Source organism: Pelodiscus sinensis, chromosome 1 (genome assembly GCF_049634645.1).
Source record: "Pelodiscus sinensis isolate JC-2024 chromosome 1, ASM4963464v1, whole genome shotgun sequence".
NCBI lineage: Eukaryota > Metazoa > Chordata > Testudines > Trionychidae > Pelodiscus > Pelodiscus sinensis.
The window spans coordinates 925,185-942,911 of NC_134711.1; the positions used below are offsets into that span (position 1 = coordinate 925,185).

Consider the following 17,727-nt stretch of genomic DNA (forward strand, 5'->3'; position numbering starts at 1 on the left):
AGCTGCCCTGCCCTGCCTCACCCAGGGGCCAGTGAAGCAATCACGCATCCAGTTTTTAAAGTCAGGGTGCAAAGCACTTTGAGACTGCCTGGGTGTAAAGCACTACCTATATAATTTATTAGGGATCTTTTCAGACACCGAGTAGTAGGGATACATTTAAGGACTCTCAGAGTTTGATGCATGACAGCTAATAATATAAACAAAACGACCTCTTTGAATATTTGGGGATTACAAATGTCACACACACTACAGGACAGAGGTCTAAAAGTACCTAAAGGAGACAGAGGGTTGAAGAGGTTTAACCTCATTAAAGAGCAATGGCCACAAGATTCCTTTGCAAGTTCTCAGAGAACAAAATCCATTCAGCACCAGCCTCATGAAAAGGAAGCCACTCCCCCCACATGCACAGAGGTGTGAGTCTGAGACAGACTAGAAGCTATCAGAGCTTGAGGCAGAATGAGCAGCATCCCTATCAAAGCAGCAGCCCCTTTCACTGTTCCAGAAAAGGCATGACTCAGCCAGACTGCACAGCACTGGGTCTGGGTAACAAGCAAGTTGCAGAGATCAAGGCCTACGCGCTAAAAAGGAAGAGGCTGCATAGAGTGGAGGCGAAGCACTCTGCCTGGGACTCTGCCCCAATTCCCACAGCTACTGCCAATGTGAAATCCAGCTTTCCAGCAAGCAGAGGGGACACCCAAGCAGTTTTTCTTCTTGAACACAAGATTTTATTAGAAAAATATTCCGAAAAAAGCAGGGCAGCACTATCCAAACCTCAGGAGCAGGGCTGCTCTCCACAAACTGACACAGGCTGTTTTTGGGCCACACTGCAAAGGACTGATTTCAATCAGTGCAAGAACACTACCCTTAGCTCCCACTGCTCTGCAACCCCATCCAGTCGAAATGAGCATAGACCAGGAGTGCGAGCCCAACTCCCGAGTTATGAATGTGCTGTAACAAGGTTGTTTACAATGACCAAAAGAGCTCACCACTAGAGAACACAGACATAATCCCTGGGCCAAAGAGCTTAGAGCCTGATTTTCTGTAGAATGCAAAGAGTTACAGTGGGATGAAGTCGCCCAAAGGTTAGAAAACTCCTTTTGCACTAAGGTACAAGCGCATTTTGGTGGTTCCACTGACGTGTTTTGTATGGTTAGCTAACAGGTCACAAAAGGTATTTAAGCAGGGATCGAAACCAGAAGGCTTACTGACTGAGATTGGGAAGGTTGGGTGTCAATTTAAATTTGACACAAAGTTTAAATATGGTGAAAAACTTTTACTAAACTTCAGATCTTCCAGGGTTTTCACTGGACTTTTTAATCAAAAGTCCCCCTTCTCCCTGAAGAATTCCCCACTCTAACATTGCTGCAGTAAGAACTTAAACTAAACCGACTGGAAACCAAGTGGCTAGCTTCATTGATTTTCAGTGTCCAAACAGAGAAACACAAAGAGTAAACAAAAAGCATCAGAGACACAAATTAGATCTGCTAAATTCTCACTGGCAATAAAGGAAGATGTTAATAGCAATATAGTTAAAGAATTCTGTTTATAACAAACATTTTAAGTTGTCAGTTCCTTCATGTTCCAACAGTCTGAGACTAACAACACACGGAACACAAATCATATAAATACCAGGAATTTGTTCCCAATCATACTACTGTGATGAGAGGAATTTTTGGCACTGAACTCCATGGGAAACCCTCCCATTCAAGGAAGGGGAGAAAGGCACGCTTGGGGCCTTTACGCTAGTCCTGCAGCTACCCTGTAAATGCGCTAGCTCTGGCTCAAAACTACTCCTCTTTACGACAATGGTAAAACGTGTATTTCATTCGCCCTACCAAAAGATCGAGATAGTGGAGCGTTGGGATTCCGAATGTAGAACAGTGACCATCCCTCCAGAACAGGACTATGGATTTTCAAAGAGCTAGGGATGTTAAAAATCGTGTAAGGGGGTAACCGTGTAACCAATGGAAATCTGAGCAGTTACACGGTTACCGGGCTGTGGGCTCTGCAGTATAAAACTTAGCTATATACTGCAGTGCCCCCTCCATGGACGGGGCCACCAGCCCCTGCCGGCCCTGCTCCTGGGAAGGAGGCTTTGCTGAGTGTTAAATTAAATTAATGGAGATGCCTATCTCCTAGAACTGGAAGGGACTTTGAAAGGCCATTGAGTCCAGTCCCCTGCCTTCACAGCAGGACCAAGCACCATCCCTTGAGTGTAACCGAACCACTAACCAATAAGCATCTGCTTATCGGTTAAAGGATCAGTTGTTCACTCTCAAACATCCCTACTGGATACGTGTTTGTACAGGACCTAGCACAGGGGGGTTGGGGCCTTTGAGAAGCAGGCAATAGGCATGTGAAATGCTGCCCTGTCTGTGGCAGCTGCACAGACTACAACCTGTGCCCTTCCTTCACAGAGGTCACATTATCGCTCCAGGTATTGACATGGCACTGGGGGAAGATGTGCATGCTCCACACTGGGACTACAGGGGTTAACTCTCTCGCTAGGCCAAGGAGGCCCCATCCCTGACTCCGGCTGGACACCAGGTATGGGAGGCAGTCCAGCTCATTCTGGGCTGACTGCTGGGGAGGAAGGAGGTGCACTGAAGGCTTCCGTGGAAGGACGACAGTCAGACTGAGATGACCCACAAACCCCAGAATCCAGGTACCCCAGCAGTGACCCTGGGAACACCAAGGCAGCATATCATGGAGAAATGGGTAGGAAGTGACCCCGGGAAACTTTACAGGGAACTGGTTATGGAACCAGAGACTAGCTCAGAGTGTTTCTGCAGGATCGCCACTGAGCTGGTGGTGGAGAGAGCACTAAAGTCTCCCTACCCTGGCCACCACCAAAGGTGGGTAGCAGCTGCCCACTTCACCACTGCTACTGACTCGGACCACTAGGCCACTCTGCCCTGCTGAAGAGAGTGGCTATATTGACTCTGGTCGTTAGCTACCCCACTCCAATAGGGATGGCAGTGCACCAACTCCAGCCCTAAGGCCTCTTGCTAGTAGACGGCTCCCATGTTATCTCTGGCCTTTATGCCACACTACCCCAAGTCTAAGAGTGATCATGCAGACATGGCTGTGGGGCTCTCAACCCTCGTCCCATCCCAAAAGGGACAGAGCGGGTGTTATCACTGCATTCGAATACCACTCACGTGTTACAAGCACCCACTGACTCTCCCCCTCCCCCACTCGTCACGGTAAACGTGAGCGGTTTACATTCGCATACGTGCATGCAGCATGGTGACGCAGAGACTTGTGGTCTCTTATCTGTTGTGGCAGTGAGTTCCGTAGGCTAGACAGCATCTGAGCCAGTTTCATCTCCCATGCTCAGGAGTCTCCCCCGAGTTTCCTCCTGCCGGTGGAACAGAACAGTCTTTTGAAGTCATGGCAACAGCGGGAAAGCATTTCTCCCGATATTTGGAGTCCTCCACACACGATCAAGTAAGAGCTCCTGAAGTGGGCTCTGTCTTCAGCAGAGAGCAAGTGCAGAGGAGACCACAGGTGTTCACAGCAACCTGTGCAGCGAACTGATTCAGTGGATGCCACTTCTACCATCTGAGCTTTTCTTGGGGTGGGGGTGGGGGGGGTTAGTTTCATCCCTCCATGTAAGCTGCAATAACCAAACCCGTTGCTCAAACCCACAGATCCCCTTGGCCAGGTCCAACAGGATGGAGCACAAGCCTGTGGCCACACAGACAGAAGTGGATGCTTTCACAGCCATGGCTACTTGGACCGCCGGTGGCAGAGTCCACCAGGACCCTCAGACTAACCACGTTCACATGTAGATGGTGTCCACACAGCGGGATATTATGGAGGAAGGAAATGCTAAGATTTAACAGCTATCAGATTCAGCTCACTCTTGCCTTGGATCAGCGTTTGCCACCTGCTCCGTGGCCAGGCATTGGTGCGGGCCAGGCAGCGAGTGCTCCAAGATGGCACTCTATCTCTCATGTAAGGGAGATGCAGGACTGGGTGTCCATGTACTGCTGGCACCTCAATATTGTTGCCTCAGCAGCTCCTCCAACAGACAGGACAAGATTGAGCCTGGTTGAGTGGCAGCGTCTCTCCCAACAAAAGCACTGCCGTGGCATCTGCCCACAGCTCCCTGAGAACCTCAGAAGTGAAGGAGGGATGCAGAAATTAAAGACATGCTCCCGCCTAAATGCTTCACCTCACATCAGTCTTTACTAATGGAGGCTCCTCTAACAGCAACTAGAGAGGGCCAAGAAGTTCTCTTATTCAGCTGATGAGTAATCAGAACATAGAGTCACCAGACTGGGTCAGACCAATGGTCCATCTAGCCTAGTATCCGGTCTTCCAACAGTGGCCAGTGCCAGGTGTTTGAGGGACTGAAAAGCACAAGTAATCCAATGATCCATTGCCTGTCCACTCCCAGTATCTGGCAAACAGGCTAGAGACACTCAAGAGCATAGCGTTGCATCTTTGCCTTTTGCATCCTACCCAATAGCACTTAACTTACCTAGTTCTTTTTAATCATGCTATAGCTTTGGCCTTCACAACAGCCTCTGGTAAAACAGGTGCACAGATTGACTGTGTTGTGTGAAGAAGTATTTTCCTTTGTTTTAAACCTGCTGCCTACTAATTTCATTGGGTGACCCCTGTTTCTTGTGTTATGTGAAGGAGTAAACAACATCTCCTTGTTCACCTTCACCACACCAGTCAATGTTTTATAGATCTCTCATATTCCCCTTTAGTTACCTTTTCCCAATCTTCTACATCTTTCCTCATACAGAGCTGTTCCATATGCCCTAATCATCTGTTGCCCTTTTCTGTGCCTTTTCCCATTCCAGTATCCCCTTTTTTAATGTATAGCATCCAGATCTGCACACAGGATCAAGATGTGAGCATGCCGCAGCTTTATACAGAGGCATTGTATTCTCTGTCTTGTTACTCAGCCCTTTCACAATGCTCCCTATCTTTGATTGCTGCTGCACACTGAATGTTTTCAGAGACCTATGCACAATGACTCCAAGATCTCTCTCTCTGATGGAAATGGCTAATTTAGACCCACCATTTTGTATGCAGAGTTGGGATTGTTTTCTAATGTGCATTCCGTTGCATTTATCAACACTGAATTTCACCTGGCATTCTATTGCCGTCACCAAATTTTGTGAGAGCCCTTTGAACTCTTTGCAATCAGCTTTGGACTCAACTATCTTGAGTAATATTGTATCATCTGCAAATGTTGTCATCTCACCGTTTTTCTTTTTTCAGATCAGTTAAGGTGCTAGTCCAGACCCCCAGGAGACACCACGATTTACCTCTCTACATTCAGAAAGCTCCATTCCTATGTTCCCTATCTTTTGACCAGTTACTGATTCGTGAGAGGCCTCTTATCACAGCAATACTTACTTTGATTAAAAGCCCTTGGTGAGGGACCCTATCAAAGACTTTCTGAAAATCGAAGTACACTATATCCACTGCATCTCCTTTGTCCACATTTGTGACCCCCTAAAAGAATTCTAATAGATTGGCGAGACGTGATTTCCCTTTACAAAAATCCTCGTGACTCTTCCCCAATAAATCACGCTCATCTGCGTGGCTGATAATGCTTTTCTTCAGCCAACGTGCCTGGTACTGAAGTTGGGTTTACCAACCTAAAACTGGGCAGGGTCACCTCAGGAGTCTTTTTTTTAAAGTTGGTGTCACATCAGCTACCCTCCAGTCATCTGGTAGGAGTGTGAAAGGGTGTGCACTGAGTGCAGCCAGTAGTGCCAGGATTTGGCAGAATCTGAAAGGTGGTGAGTTTTCGTGCCCACGAAAGTGAGGAACAGAAAGCACTGACGCAAGTCAGTACATGGCGTGCCAGCTTCTCTGATGCAGCTCACAGTCCTGGCGTACTGCACCCTCTGACGTTCCAGTCCTGGGCTCCCCAGATACACAGCTATATGGACACCCTCAATCCTAGCCTTCCTGCCCTCCGCAATTTCAGTCCTGAGCTCCCTTTATCATTGCACCCTGATCTGCGGCGCTCGCTATTCTGAGCACTCTGGGAGGCCCGTGCACAAGGCTCTGATGTGCTGCTACTCTGCAATCCCAAACAGCAGAATTATTCTAACCCTAACTCTCCCTCCACAAAGCCTACTCATTGAGCTGTACGGTGGTTTTTATGAACAGGAACTAAGGCAAAACCAAGCATTTCACACCTGAGCAAAAACGGATATGAATCCAGACACGGTAAAGGGCAATCCACAACGCTTGCAAAAATAGTTATTAGAAGTGTGGCTAAGACACATCAGGAAGGAATATATGCTCACAGCACTTGAAAAATAAAGTTTCGAACCAATCCTTTGAAAACACTGATCATCTTTCATTTGACTGCCAGGCTCCAAGCTCAGGATTCTGCATTCCCACTACAACAGCTGAGGACCTCACTAACAATTACATGTAGGGCAGGAAACTGACAGAAAATGCTGGTTTAAGCATTACAAAAGGCACATGAACAGGGCTAGAAGGAGGAGCCGATTTCTCAGAAGTGTGTCTTAGATCATGAGCTCCTTGAGGTAGGAGGCCATGTCCTTAATGTTTTGTTCAGCCAAACACACTGGTCTTAAACGGTAAAGTAGTACTTGGAATCAAGCTGAATCTATTCCTTGATGGATCTGGCTCTCAGACTGGCAGACCCACAGACAAGCTTTGTAGTTAACCTTGCTTGCTTTCCTTGAAGTCTTGTGGCTGAGAGTCCAGGTCTTCATAAACATGACCATTCATCACCATCAGTAGCACCACTAAGCACAAACAGCTCAAGAGAGTTGAAAACATCCTTTCACGGAGAATGACGACGACAGCACAATACAACACAAATGATGAGACCAGTTTCCTTCTGCCAGGGTATTGGTACTCTCAAGAATACTTTAATCTGGACCCTCTGCCCCACTAAACCATCTGAAGGTTTGCACAGCATACCGATACAGTGATGTGCACACAACAGGAGGGGGCCTGTGTAATCACAAACTGCAAGTGACTGGACAGATTAGAAGAGACTGTCATGCAGCCACAGTCTGCAGGAGAATTTGGGGTTTGCTGTAATGCTTCAGCATCCTGCTTCACTGAACACAATCCCCAGCCTGACAAAGGGGCAGGAATCCATGGTCTGGCCACATGAACAATAGTGCAAGATGAAGAAGTAGAGATTTCACTGACCAGGAGGAAAAGCAACTGACTCTTTAGTTGCTGGCTAAGGGCATCATCACATTGTGTGATTTCAGAGCAGCCCAGGTTGGCTCCTTATGACTTCATGACAATTCCTCAGTAGGACAACTCCTTTCCATGCAAGTCAATGCTCATTTTACATCACGTCCAACATACCAGGCCAATGACACAACAGAGTTCAGAGTTTCTACAAAGATCAGAATGGTTCTGCGGGATGTGCAAGACCAGACTCCCTTAGAGGGTTCATGTTGTCCACAACAATAACCCTCCACACACACACGCAATGTGCTGGACGCCACCAGAGCAGGATCCAGTCTCTCTAATGAGCTAGTGCTGTGGCTGCCAAACCCCATTTCCTGTCTCTCTGAAATATTCGGAATGGTTTATCTTTAACTTTCATTTCTGCTCCCATGAAGCTGCTGGTGCAGAGCTGGAGAGGCAGCGGCTTGCTGGAGATTTTGCTGAACTATTCCAGTTTCCATCCTTCCAAATTTTTTTCTCATCAGCTTGGCAAACTTCCCTTTTGCTGTCTCCTATCACAATCTCTTTCACCCCTGGGCATTAACCCATCAGTTCACCATATGTCCAACAGTTGTAAGACCTCATCAGACAGGCTACCATGACAATGGGATACCAGCAGCACTTGAGAAACCCACCTGGTACTGACAGATCCCTGGGGAACTACACTAGTCAAGCTCCACCCACAAGTTTTCTATTGGTCCATTCTATGGATTGGAAAGGTCAAGAGCTGCAAAAGACGACCTATGGCTTCCATTTCCTATGGCCCAGTTAAAGACATTGAAATCCAACCAAAAGAACAGAACTCGTTTTGCTCCTCCTAAAAGACCTATCTGGTTTTTCCAAGCTCTCCCCAAGGGCCTGCAGGTGCCCACAGCAGCAAGTGCAGCCTCTCTCCAAGCTGCTCTTCATACACACTTTGTTTATAATCAGGGTGGTGCCTGCATCCTCCATGGTAGCAGCCAGTCACACAGGTTACAGCCCTGTAAGGACTAATCCAACCAGTAAGGCAGTTAGTCACTTTCAGATGATGAAATAAATATTCTCCAAGTTCAGCCACCATCCCAGGTCCTTCAGGGCTGGCTGAGTGTGAAAACTGGAATCCTGACACAAGGAGTAGACATGAATGCCAAACTCAGCAAAAATTAAATTAAATTAAATTAAAATAAAAAATATCAGCAATAAGCTACCTGGAAATCAAACACCTTCTATGCCATGAGGGAATTTGTTCCCAAAGGCTTCTTACAGAGCTGGAATGTTTTGTTCAAAACAAGCAAGTATCACTTCAGCTCCATTACCCCCCTCCGCCCACCAAGTAACTTGCACACAGCTTGTAATAAGCCTATGTGACCAGCTGTTAGCTAAGTTGAGGGGAAGCTTTCTGGTCAAGGCCAGCAGAAATGAGGTAGGGCAAGACTGAAATTTACAAGGAACTAGCCAGCACACTCTTGTTCAGAGTTTTCTGAGAAGGATGCGCAACTGACCAGACTTTGGTAGGCTTTCCACTACCAATTGAGTCATCTTTCTCCCTCAGTGTGATCCCCCTGCAACAGAAAACCAAGTCCCTGCTTCTGTGGCTGCTAGCAGTCTTGAGTTTGAGACTTAAAATGCTGCTGAAGTCTAATGCTAGAACAGTTTGAAGAGAAAAGGATGTGAATAATTCAAGGGAGAGATGCCCAAACTTCACTAAATTGCTGCACAGAGAACTTACCAGATGCTGGAGGCAAACTATATATAACTAGCATCAAATTGCAGCTACTCTTATCTTTATTAGATGTGCATCCCTCAAAGATTACATGGTCTTGCCACACAGTGCGGCCTGTGAAGACTACAAGTCCTAGCATGTAATGCTCCATCTTCAGTTGAGCAGTCTTCATTGGCTGATTAATTTACTGGGCAATGCCAGGAGCAATTGGGGGGGAGGGTGGAAGGAAGAGAGTGAAGTCAATTGCTAAAGCCCCGGGCACTTACTTTAAATGTTGATCCCTATAGTTCACCATTAGTGCTGTGCCATTAAAGCAGGGCTGAGGCACCATTTTTGGGTTGGGGGCCGCTAACCCATGGAAAAATCAGTCGGGAACCGCACACAAGTGAGAAGTCAAAAAAAAAACCCCAAACCCTCACTGGCGTGGCCCCTGATTAAGAAGGAGAAAGACCCTCCCCACATACCATTCACACACCAGAGCCTAGTGGGGCCCAGGTTAGTAGACTATGTGTGCTCTAGTCTCTCAGTAGGCGCAAGGCCCCCAGTCCTAGGAGGGGAGCCCTGAGTCTCGGGGGCCAGGTGCAGGCAAGTCAGGGGCTGCATTCGGCCCCCAGGCCTGAGGTTCCCCACCCCTGCGTTAGAACAGATGTAAAGATCCCTGACCCTCCAAGCCACATGACTGCAAGCTTTTACCTTCCCACTACACTTACCAAAAATATCCCCTTTGCTCCACAGCACTGTCTGCAGTTCAGCGTCCCAGAACACAAGCCATGTCAAAGGTCACCACCAATCTGCATGACATTACACACCCTTTTCCCTCCCTTCCCATAACAAGGGAAATAGGATTGCACTGCAGCTTTTTCTATGCACTTCCATGGCCTCTAACACCATGGTATCTGATCAGTCGCAGCTACCATGGAAACATCTCCACTCCGTATCTGCTTCATAAACAGTGTGTACATACCAGAACCGGCTACAGCACCTCTGGTGCCACTGCACAGTGCTACAGCAGCTATAAAGGATTGAGGGGAAACAGATGGAAGCCCAGGGATGGACAAGTCCCATGAAATCCAACAGCCAGCAGTGTGTTGACAGCAGAATCACATCCTCCATTTCCTTCACTTTTTATTAACCTCCAAAGAGGTTCCCTGGTCTGGTAATGCTGTTTGAGAAGTTAAGCAAGGCTGGACGGGTGTGGTACTTGGATGGAGACCGCATGGCATGCTGCCTGAAGCTGATTTGGGCATAAAGATGGCCGGCTCTTCCTCTTGTATCAGTACTGGACCAGAGCCTGGCACTACAGGATGCTGTGCTGCTAGATGTGTGTAGCTGAGATAAGATACAAAAATGACACAATCACACACAATCAATCATTAAATATTTAATGGTACTTTTCACAATAGCCAGGGATGCTCTGCAGACCAAACTCCAAAGCAGGTAATTATATTATGCCTCCCTAGGTTACGCCCTGCAGTTTCAACTGGGATTCTCCTTTATTTCCCCCCACCCCCAGACTGTTGTGTACTGTCACTTTATACTAGTCAATAGCTGTCTCCTTCCTCACCAGAAGCAGCTGTATTTCATGTAATACCCACACAGAGGTTTTTTCTGGAACAAAAGGTTCAAAGAACCCAAGATCAACAACAAATGTTCAAGTATAATCAGTGTAATGGGTTTCAGCAACTTGATCCCAAAAGGTGCTTTGCACGAGATGCTGCTGCTGCACCACTGCCTACATCATTGTACTGAATCGAGTATGCTGGCTTTGCAGCAGCAACAGCACAAACACGACAGCATAGGAGACCAGAACACACACACACACACACACCCTGCAATGCTGGGTACTACAATAAAAGAAACCCCGTCTCCAACACCCGAGATGCTTCTAAAGTAGGGGTAAGAATTCCATATTAGGCAGATGTGGGATAATCTAACTTCAGACTCTCTAAGTAAACCTCAACAACTTTCTATAACAATGAGCTTCAGTCTTACTATATATTGTATTTCGTTTCGTCAGTTCTGAATTTGTACCTTTCACAATTTCATCAAATGTCCCCTTGCTTTTTATAAGACAGAGAACAGAAGCTGTTGATCTACCTTCTCTACATCATTACCTCTCTGATACTTTTATCAGGTCCCCACTTCATCTTCTTTCTATCCTAAACAAACTCACTCCACCTGAAAAACTCTGGAGAGTAGGTGAAAGCAGCATGTCAAAAAGCTCCATGAGGCATAACTAGGGATAGCAACGTACACAAGCCCAGAATGGGTCCAATGCAAAGCAACCTCATGGGAGATCCCTTTGGAAAACATCCCGGGTATATAATGGCTCACCTAACAGGAAGTCAAAAAAAATCAAACTCATTTGGCAAGAATTAAATAAAAGCAATGCTACAGCGCTGCTCAGTTTTCACCTGCTGAGACTCGGCCATGAGGAGTCTGGACTTTGTAAGAACTGCTCCTCGCTGAGTTTGACGGACCCATTTCAAATTAATCCCACCTTGTTGTCTAGATGACAACGCCCATCTTGCCCCCACACTTCACACAGGACGCACTGTCACTACCTGCTCTTTCCTGACCAGCAGCAATCAAAGGAGGGATGAGAGAACCCTAACCTAACCTCTTCACACTTGCACCAGCTCCAGAAATGTGTGTCATGTTTTCCCAGCCATGAGGTTCTTAACAACACTGTGCTGACAAGCACCTTACGAGCATACCTAGCTTCCCATCTGGAAATCCAACAAGACATTTCTCATCTATCTCCTAGGGAAGGAAAATCCATCCCCATTTTCTATTACTGTACAAAAATACAATCTTTGAGCTGGTAAACTCCATCTCTTTAGTCCCACATGAAGACATCTACCTGAGATCGCATTAGCTTTTCTTCAGTGACGTCACAAGAGACTTGGCATAATCAAATCCTATTATCCCTAACACTGCTTGGAAGAGCCAAGACAAGCTTGGAAGCTTGTGAAATTTCAGATCGGGCTAGAAAGGGATACAATGCAGGTTGTCAATTACAGAGACGGTTTAAGCACTCACTGAACAGAGGCCATCTTCTCCCTGTGGTGGAGCACGTGATGTGAATCCCTGCAGTGGTCAGGGATGTCAGATTCTCCCTTCTATCCATCCCAGGCCACACCCTTCCCTCCCTCCCTCTGGCTGCTGCTATTTCCTAAATAGCAGCTGGTAACATGGCATTTTCTTACTGACTGTACTGTATGGCTGAGGAGAGGCACTCTGCCATGAAGGGAATCAGGCAAGATTAACACAAACTGGTGCAGCCTAAGAGAACAGAATGTATCATATCAACCTCTCAGCTGAGGACCTAGGCATCCAGCACAGGCAGGGCAAATTCAGACTCCCACTATGACTAGGGAGCACTGAGAATCCTATCTGTCTTCAGAGAGAGGCTACAGCAGGAATTGCAGGATTACAACCAAACTAGCCAGCACTGACAGGTCCTCAGTGACAACCTTGTGAGCACTTTTAAAGCTCCCTGCTGCTGATTACTTGCTGATTTATTCTCCTGCCACTTCCACCCACACCTGACCCTCTTTTGTCTGGTGAAAGAGAATCCTGCCCAGCCCCCAAACCACCTAGAGCTACTTTAAAAAAGAACAGAAGCCAACGTCACAATTTCAATACAAATTATAAAAGTCATGTTCCAAACACGTGAGTCACAAAACTGGCACTAACCAGGGAAGCATAAGCCACAGTGAATAACGGACTTAGTCAATCCTCAGGGCTTCAAAGCAGGTAACGATGAAGGACAACAAAATACAATTAAGCATCCAGAACAAGACTAAGAACCAAGCCTATTCATAATACCAGATGGCACAGAGTCTGTCCAGCAGCAGATCTGTGTATCAGTACTGGAACTGCTATAACCCCTTTGACAGGAGTCCATTTTCTGAACATGTGTTATCTGTCAGCCAATTAACAATAAGGACATACAAGCCAAAACTCCCTCCTATGCCCCCTCAACCAGGGGCAGGGTCACATAAAGCATGTCTGTTAAAAATCTGCTCTTAGTTCTCCTCTTCACAGAGAAGTTGGCTTCAATGAGCCAACCCGAGAAGTAAATTCAGTGAACCAGCTCAAATGTAAACAAAGCTGCCAGCAGGAGAAGCTGTCATGACAATTTTCTGTCCTGAATACCAGAACGGCCAGAAGTGGACATACTATGATGAACCTCATAAAATAAGCTAAATGCACTGCAAGATTTAAAGGTAAAGTTAGTTCACGTCCTCCAGAATGGAGCCATCTCGTTCTGACTACCGCCCACTTCCTTTGCTAAAAAGACATCAGCAGTAACTAAACAAAGGAAGAGTTAGAAGAGCAAAAATGAGAACAAGTGAGCACGGACTAGTAACGCACTAGCAGAACCAAACTCCCATCATGCAAAATGTAACTTAATCCACTTCCTGCTGAGATGCCCCACATAGAAATGTGGTGTCAGCCTCCAGCAGGATGTTGGCATTTCAGAATGGAAACCAATTCCAGAGCTGTCAGGATTCAGCCCTAATCATACTTCATGGTCTCTCGCCAGCCTTCTACCCTGGGGCTCCTCATCTCCAGGCAGAGCTCTCACAAACTTCCCCAGGTAATCAAATTAAAGGCTCTTCCTACAGGAGCAGCTTGCCTTGACCAGGTCCTAGAGACAATGACCAGCGGGTGCATCAGCACAACAAGAAACCACTGAGCCAACTGGAGTAAAGGCATGCAATTGTGTATAAACTACCACACAGAACGTGACCACCCATTACCTCTTTTTTCACTAGCTGCTCCAGTCTATCCCCAGGTTCGAGTGGGGGTAGAAGTTAGCCAGAGCAATGCCCCGTTTCCAGCACAGCAGAACAAGGTCTATTCAACGTACTGTTTTGATTTCACTCTCCTTTCTCTTCATCCATCCTGACCCAATACAGCCCTTACCCCCCACCCCTGCTTCAATCTTCCATTCCTCTGTATTCGTCCCAAGCTTACTTTATTCCCCTTCAATCCTGCCACTCTTACACCACTCTCTCCTTCCCTGCAATGCCAACACTAGTGCCTGCTTCTTCCCATGAACCAGACCCACCCACAGGCTCATCCTCTTCCACACCTGGCCCCTGATGGCCAGGGCCCATCTGCATTCACTGTCCCATGGCAAGGAGCGCAGCCCCCCGCACTCCCTACCTCCACCACATCCCTAACAGCAACCCCCACAGCCAGCCCACCTCATCCTCTCAGCCATCGCACTCACCCACCCCACCGCAGGCAGCACCCCGTCCCCAGCCGGCCCATCGCCCCCACACTCACCCACCCGCCCACCCTCACCACAGCCCGGGCAGCACCCGCTCCCCAGCCGGCCCATCGCCCCCACACTCACCCACCCACCCTCACCACAGCCCGGGTAGCACCCCCTCCCCAGCCGGCCCATCGCCCCCACACTCACCCACCCACCCTCACCACAGCCCGGGTAGCACCCGCTCCCTAGCCGGCCCATCGCCCCCACACTCACCCACCCACCCTCACCACAGCCCGGGTAGCACCCGCTCCCCAGCCGACCCATCGCCCCCACACTCACCCACCCACCCTCACCACAGCCCGGGTAGCACCCCCTCCCCAGCCGGCCCATCGCCCCCACACCCACCCACCCACCCTCACCACAGCCCGGGTAGCACCCCCTCCCCAGCCGGCCCATCGCCCCCACACTCACCCACCCACCCACCCTCACCACAGCCCGGGTAGCACCCGCTCTCCAGCCGGCCCATCGCCCCCACACTCACCCACCCACCCTCACCACAGCCCGGGTAGCACCCCCTCCCCAGCCGGCCCATCGCCCCCACACCCACCCACCCACCCTCACCACAGCCCGGGTAGCACCCCCTCCCCAGCCGGCCCATCGCCCCCACACTCACCCACCCACCCACCCTCACCACAGCCCGGGTAGCACCCGCTCTCCAGCCGGCCCATCGCCCCCACACTCACCCACCCACCCTCACCACAGCCCGGGTAGCACCCCCTCCCCAGCCGGCCCATCGCCCCCACACCCACTCACCCACCCACCCTCACCACAGCCCGGGTAGCACCCGCTCCCCAGCCGGCCCATCGCCCCCACACCCACTCACCCACCCACCCTCACCACAGCCCGGGTAGCACCCGCTCCCCAGCCGGCCCATCGCCCCCACACCCACCCACCCACCCTCACCACAGCCCGGGTAGCACCCGCTCCCCAGCCGGCCCATCGCCCCCACACCCACCCACCCACCCTCACCACAGCCCAGGCATCAATTTACCTGCCCAGCCTGGCAACACCACTCCGCCCCCCCCACACACACACACACTGCCCCCCCACACACACACACTGCCCCCCCACACACACACTCTGCCCCCCACACACACACACACTGCCCCCCCCACACACACACACTCTGCCCCCCCCACACACACACACTCTGCCCCCCCCACACACACACACTCTGCCCCCCCCACACACACACACTCTGCCCCCCCCACACACACACACTCTGCCCCCCCACACACACACACTCTGCCCCCCCCACACACACACACTCTGCCCCCCCCACACACACTCCCCCCCACACACACACTCTGCCCCCCACACACACACTCTGCCCCCCACACACACTCCCCCCCACACACACACTCTGCCCCCCCCCACACACACTCCCCCCCACACACACACACACTCCCCCCCCCACACACACACTCCCCCCCCCACACACACACTCTGCCCCCCCCCCCACACACACTCTGCCCCCCCCCACACACACTCCCCCCCACACACACACTCCCCCCCACACACACACTCTGCCCCCCACACACACACTCTGCCCCCCCACACACACACTCTGCCCCCCACACACACACACTCTGCCCCCCCCACACACACTCTGCCCCCCCCCCCACACACTCTGCCCCCCCCCACACACACTCCCCCCCACACACACACTCCCCCCCACACACACACTCTGCCCCCCACACACACACTCTGCCCCCCCACACACACACTCTGCCCCCCACACACACACACTCTGCCCCCCCCACACACACTCTGCCCCCCCCCCCACACACTCTGCCCCCCCCACACACACACACTCTGCCCCCCCCACACACTCCCCCCCACACACACACTCTGCCCCCCCCACACACACTCTGCCCCCCCCACACACACTCTGCCCCCCCCACACACACACACACTGCCCCCCCACACACACACACTGCCCCCCCACACACACACTCTGCCCCCCACACACACACACACTGCCCCCCCCACACACACTCTGCCCCCCCCCCCACACACTCTGCCCCCCCCACACACACACACTCTGCCCCCCCCACACTCTGCCCCCCCCACACACACTCTGCCCCCCCCACACACACTCTGCCCCCCCCACACACACTCTGCCCCCCCCACACACACTCTGCCCCCCCCACACACACACACTCTGCCCCCCCCACACACACACACTCTGCCCCCCCACACACACACACTCTGCCCCCCCCACACACACTCCCCCCCACACACACACTCTGCCCCCCCCACACACACTCCCCCCCACACACACTCCCCCCCACACACACACTCTGCCCCCCCCCACACACACTCTGCCCCCCACACACACTCCCCCCCACACACACACTCTGCCCCCCCCCACACACACTCTGCCCCCCACACACACACTCTGCCCCCCCCCACACACACACTCCCCCCCACACACACTCCCCCCCACACACACACTCTGCCCCCCCCCACACACACTCTGCCCCCCACACACACACTCTGCCCCCCACACACACTCCCCCCCACACACACACTCTGCCCCCCCCCACACACACTCCCCCCCACACACACACTCCCCCCCACACACACACACTCTGTCTCCCCCCCCCCCCCCCGGCCCGGCCCGCGCTCACCCCGCTTGTCCAGCTCGTAGCCCACCAGCACGAAGTAATCCGCCAGGCGGGCCATGGCGAGGCCGGGCCGGGCCGGCAGCGGCGAGACGCGGGCGCTGGGGCGGGGCCGCGCGGCTCATAGCCCGGCCGCCCCGGCCGCCCCCACGTCAGAGCCCGCCCGGCGGCGCCGAGCCCCAGCCGCCATCTTCCCTCCGCCGGACCCAGCCCGCACGGACCGCGGGCGCATGCGCGGGGCGGGGCTGAGGGCGGGGGACCGGCCATTGGCCGCCACGCGGCGGGGGCGGGACCAGCTGGGAGGGGGCGCGATTGACCCCTCTCGGCCGGCCTGTACCATGTGGGAGGGGTGTTACCCCAGAGCCCCCTCTCGGCCGGCCTGTACCATGTGGGAGGGGTGTTACCCCAGAGACCCCTCTCGGCCGGCCTGTACCATGTGGGAGGGGTGTTACCCCAGAGACCCCTCTCGGCCGGCCTGTACCATGTGGGAGGGGAGTTACCCCAGAGACCCCTCTCGGCCGGCCTGTACCATGTGGGAGGGGTGTTACCCCAGAGACCCCTCTCGGCCGGCCTGTACCATGTGGGAGGGGAGTTACCCCAGAGACCCCTCTCGGCCGGCCTGTACCATGTGGGAGGGGAGTTACCCCATCGCCCCCCCCCCGGCCAGGCTGTACTGCAGGGGTGTTACTGTTACCCCATCGCCCCCCCCCGGCCAGGCTGTACCGCGGGGGTGTTACTGTTACCCCATCGCCCCCCCCCGGCCAGGCTGTACCGCAGGGGTGTTACTGTTACCCCATCGCCCCCCCCGGCCAGGCTGTACCGCAGGGGTGTTACTGTTACCCCATCGCCCCCCCCCGGCCAGGCTGTACCGCAGGGGTGTTACTGTTACCCCATCGCCCCCCCCC

At 51.9% G+C, this 17,727-nt stretch overlaps 1 protein-coding gene across 6 annotated transcripts in view; it reads right to left on the bottom strand.

The window, feature by feature from the left end:
* The window catches only part of SBF1 (SET binding factor 1), a 117,367-nt gene extending 100,321 nt beyond the window's left edge, over positions 1 to 17,046 (bottom strand). For all 6 annotated transcript variants that reach the window (XM_075924291.1, XM_075924298.1, XM_075924271.1 and 3 more), the window contains exon 1: positions 16,829 to 17,046. In XM_075924291.1, coding sequence (XP_075780406.1) covers positions 16,829 to 16,883 — 55 coding nt within the window. In that variant the 5' untranslated portion in view covers positions 16,884 to 17,046. The remainder of the gene's footprint in view (positions 1 to 16,828) is intronic.
* Positions 17,047 to 17,727: the final 681 nt, after the last annotated feature.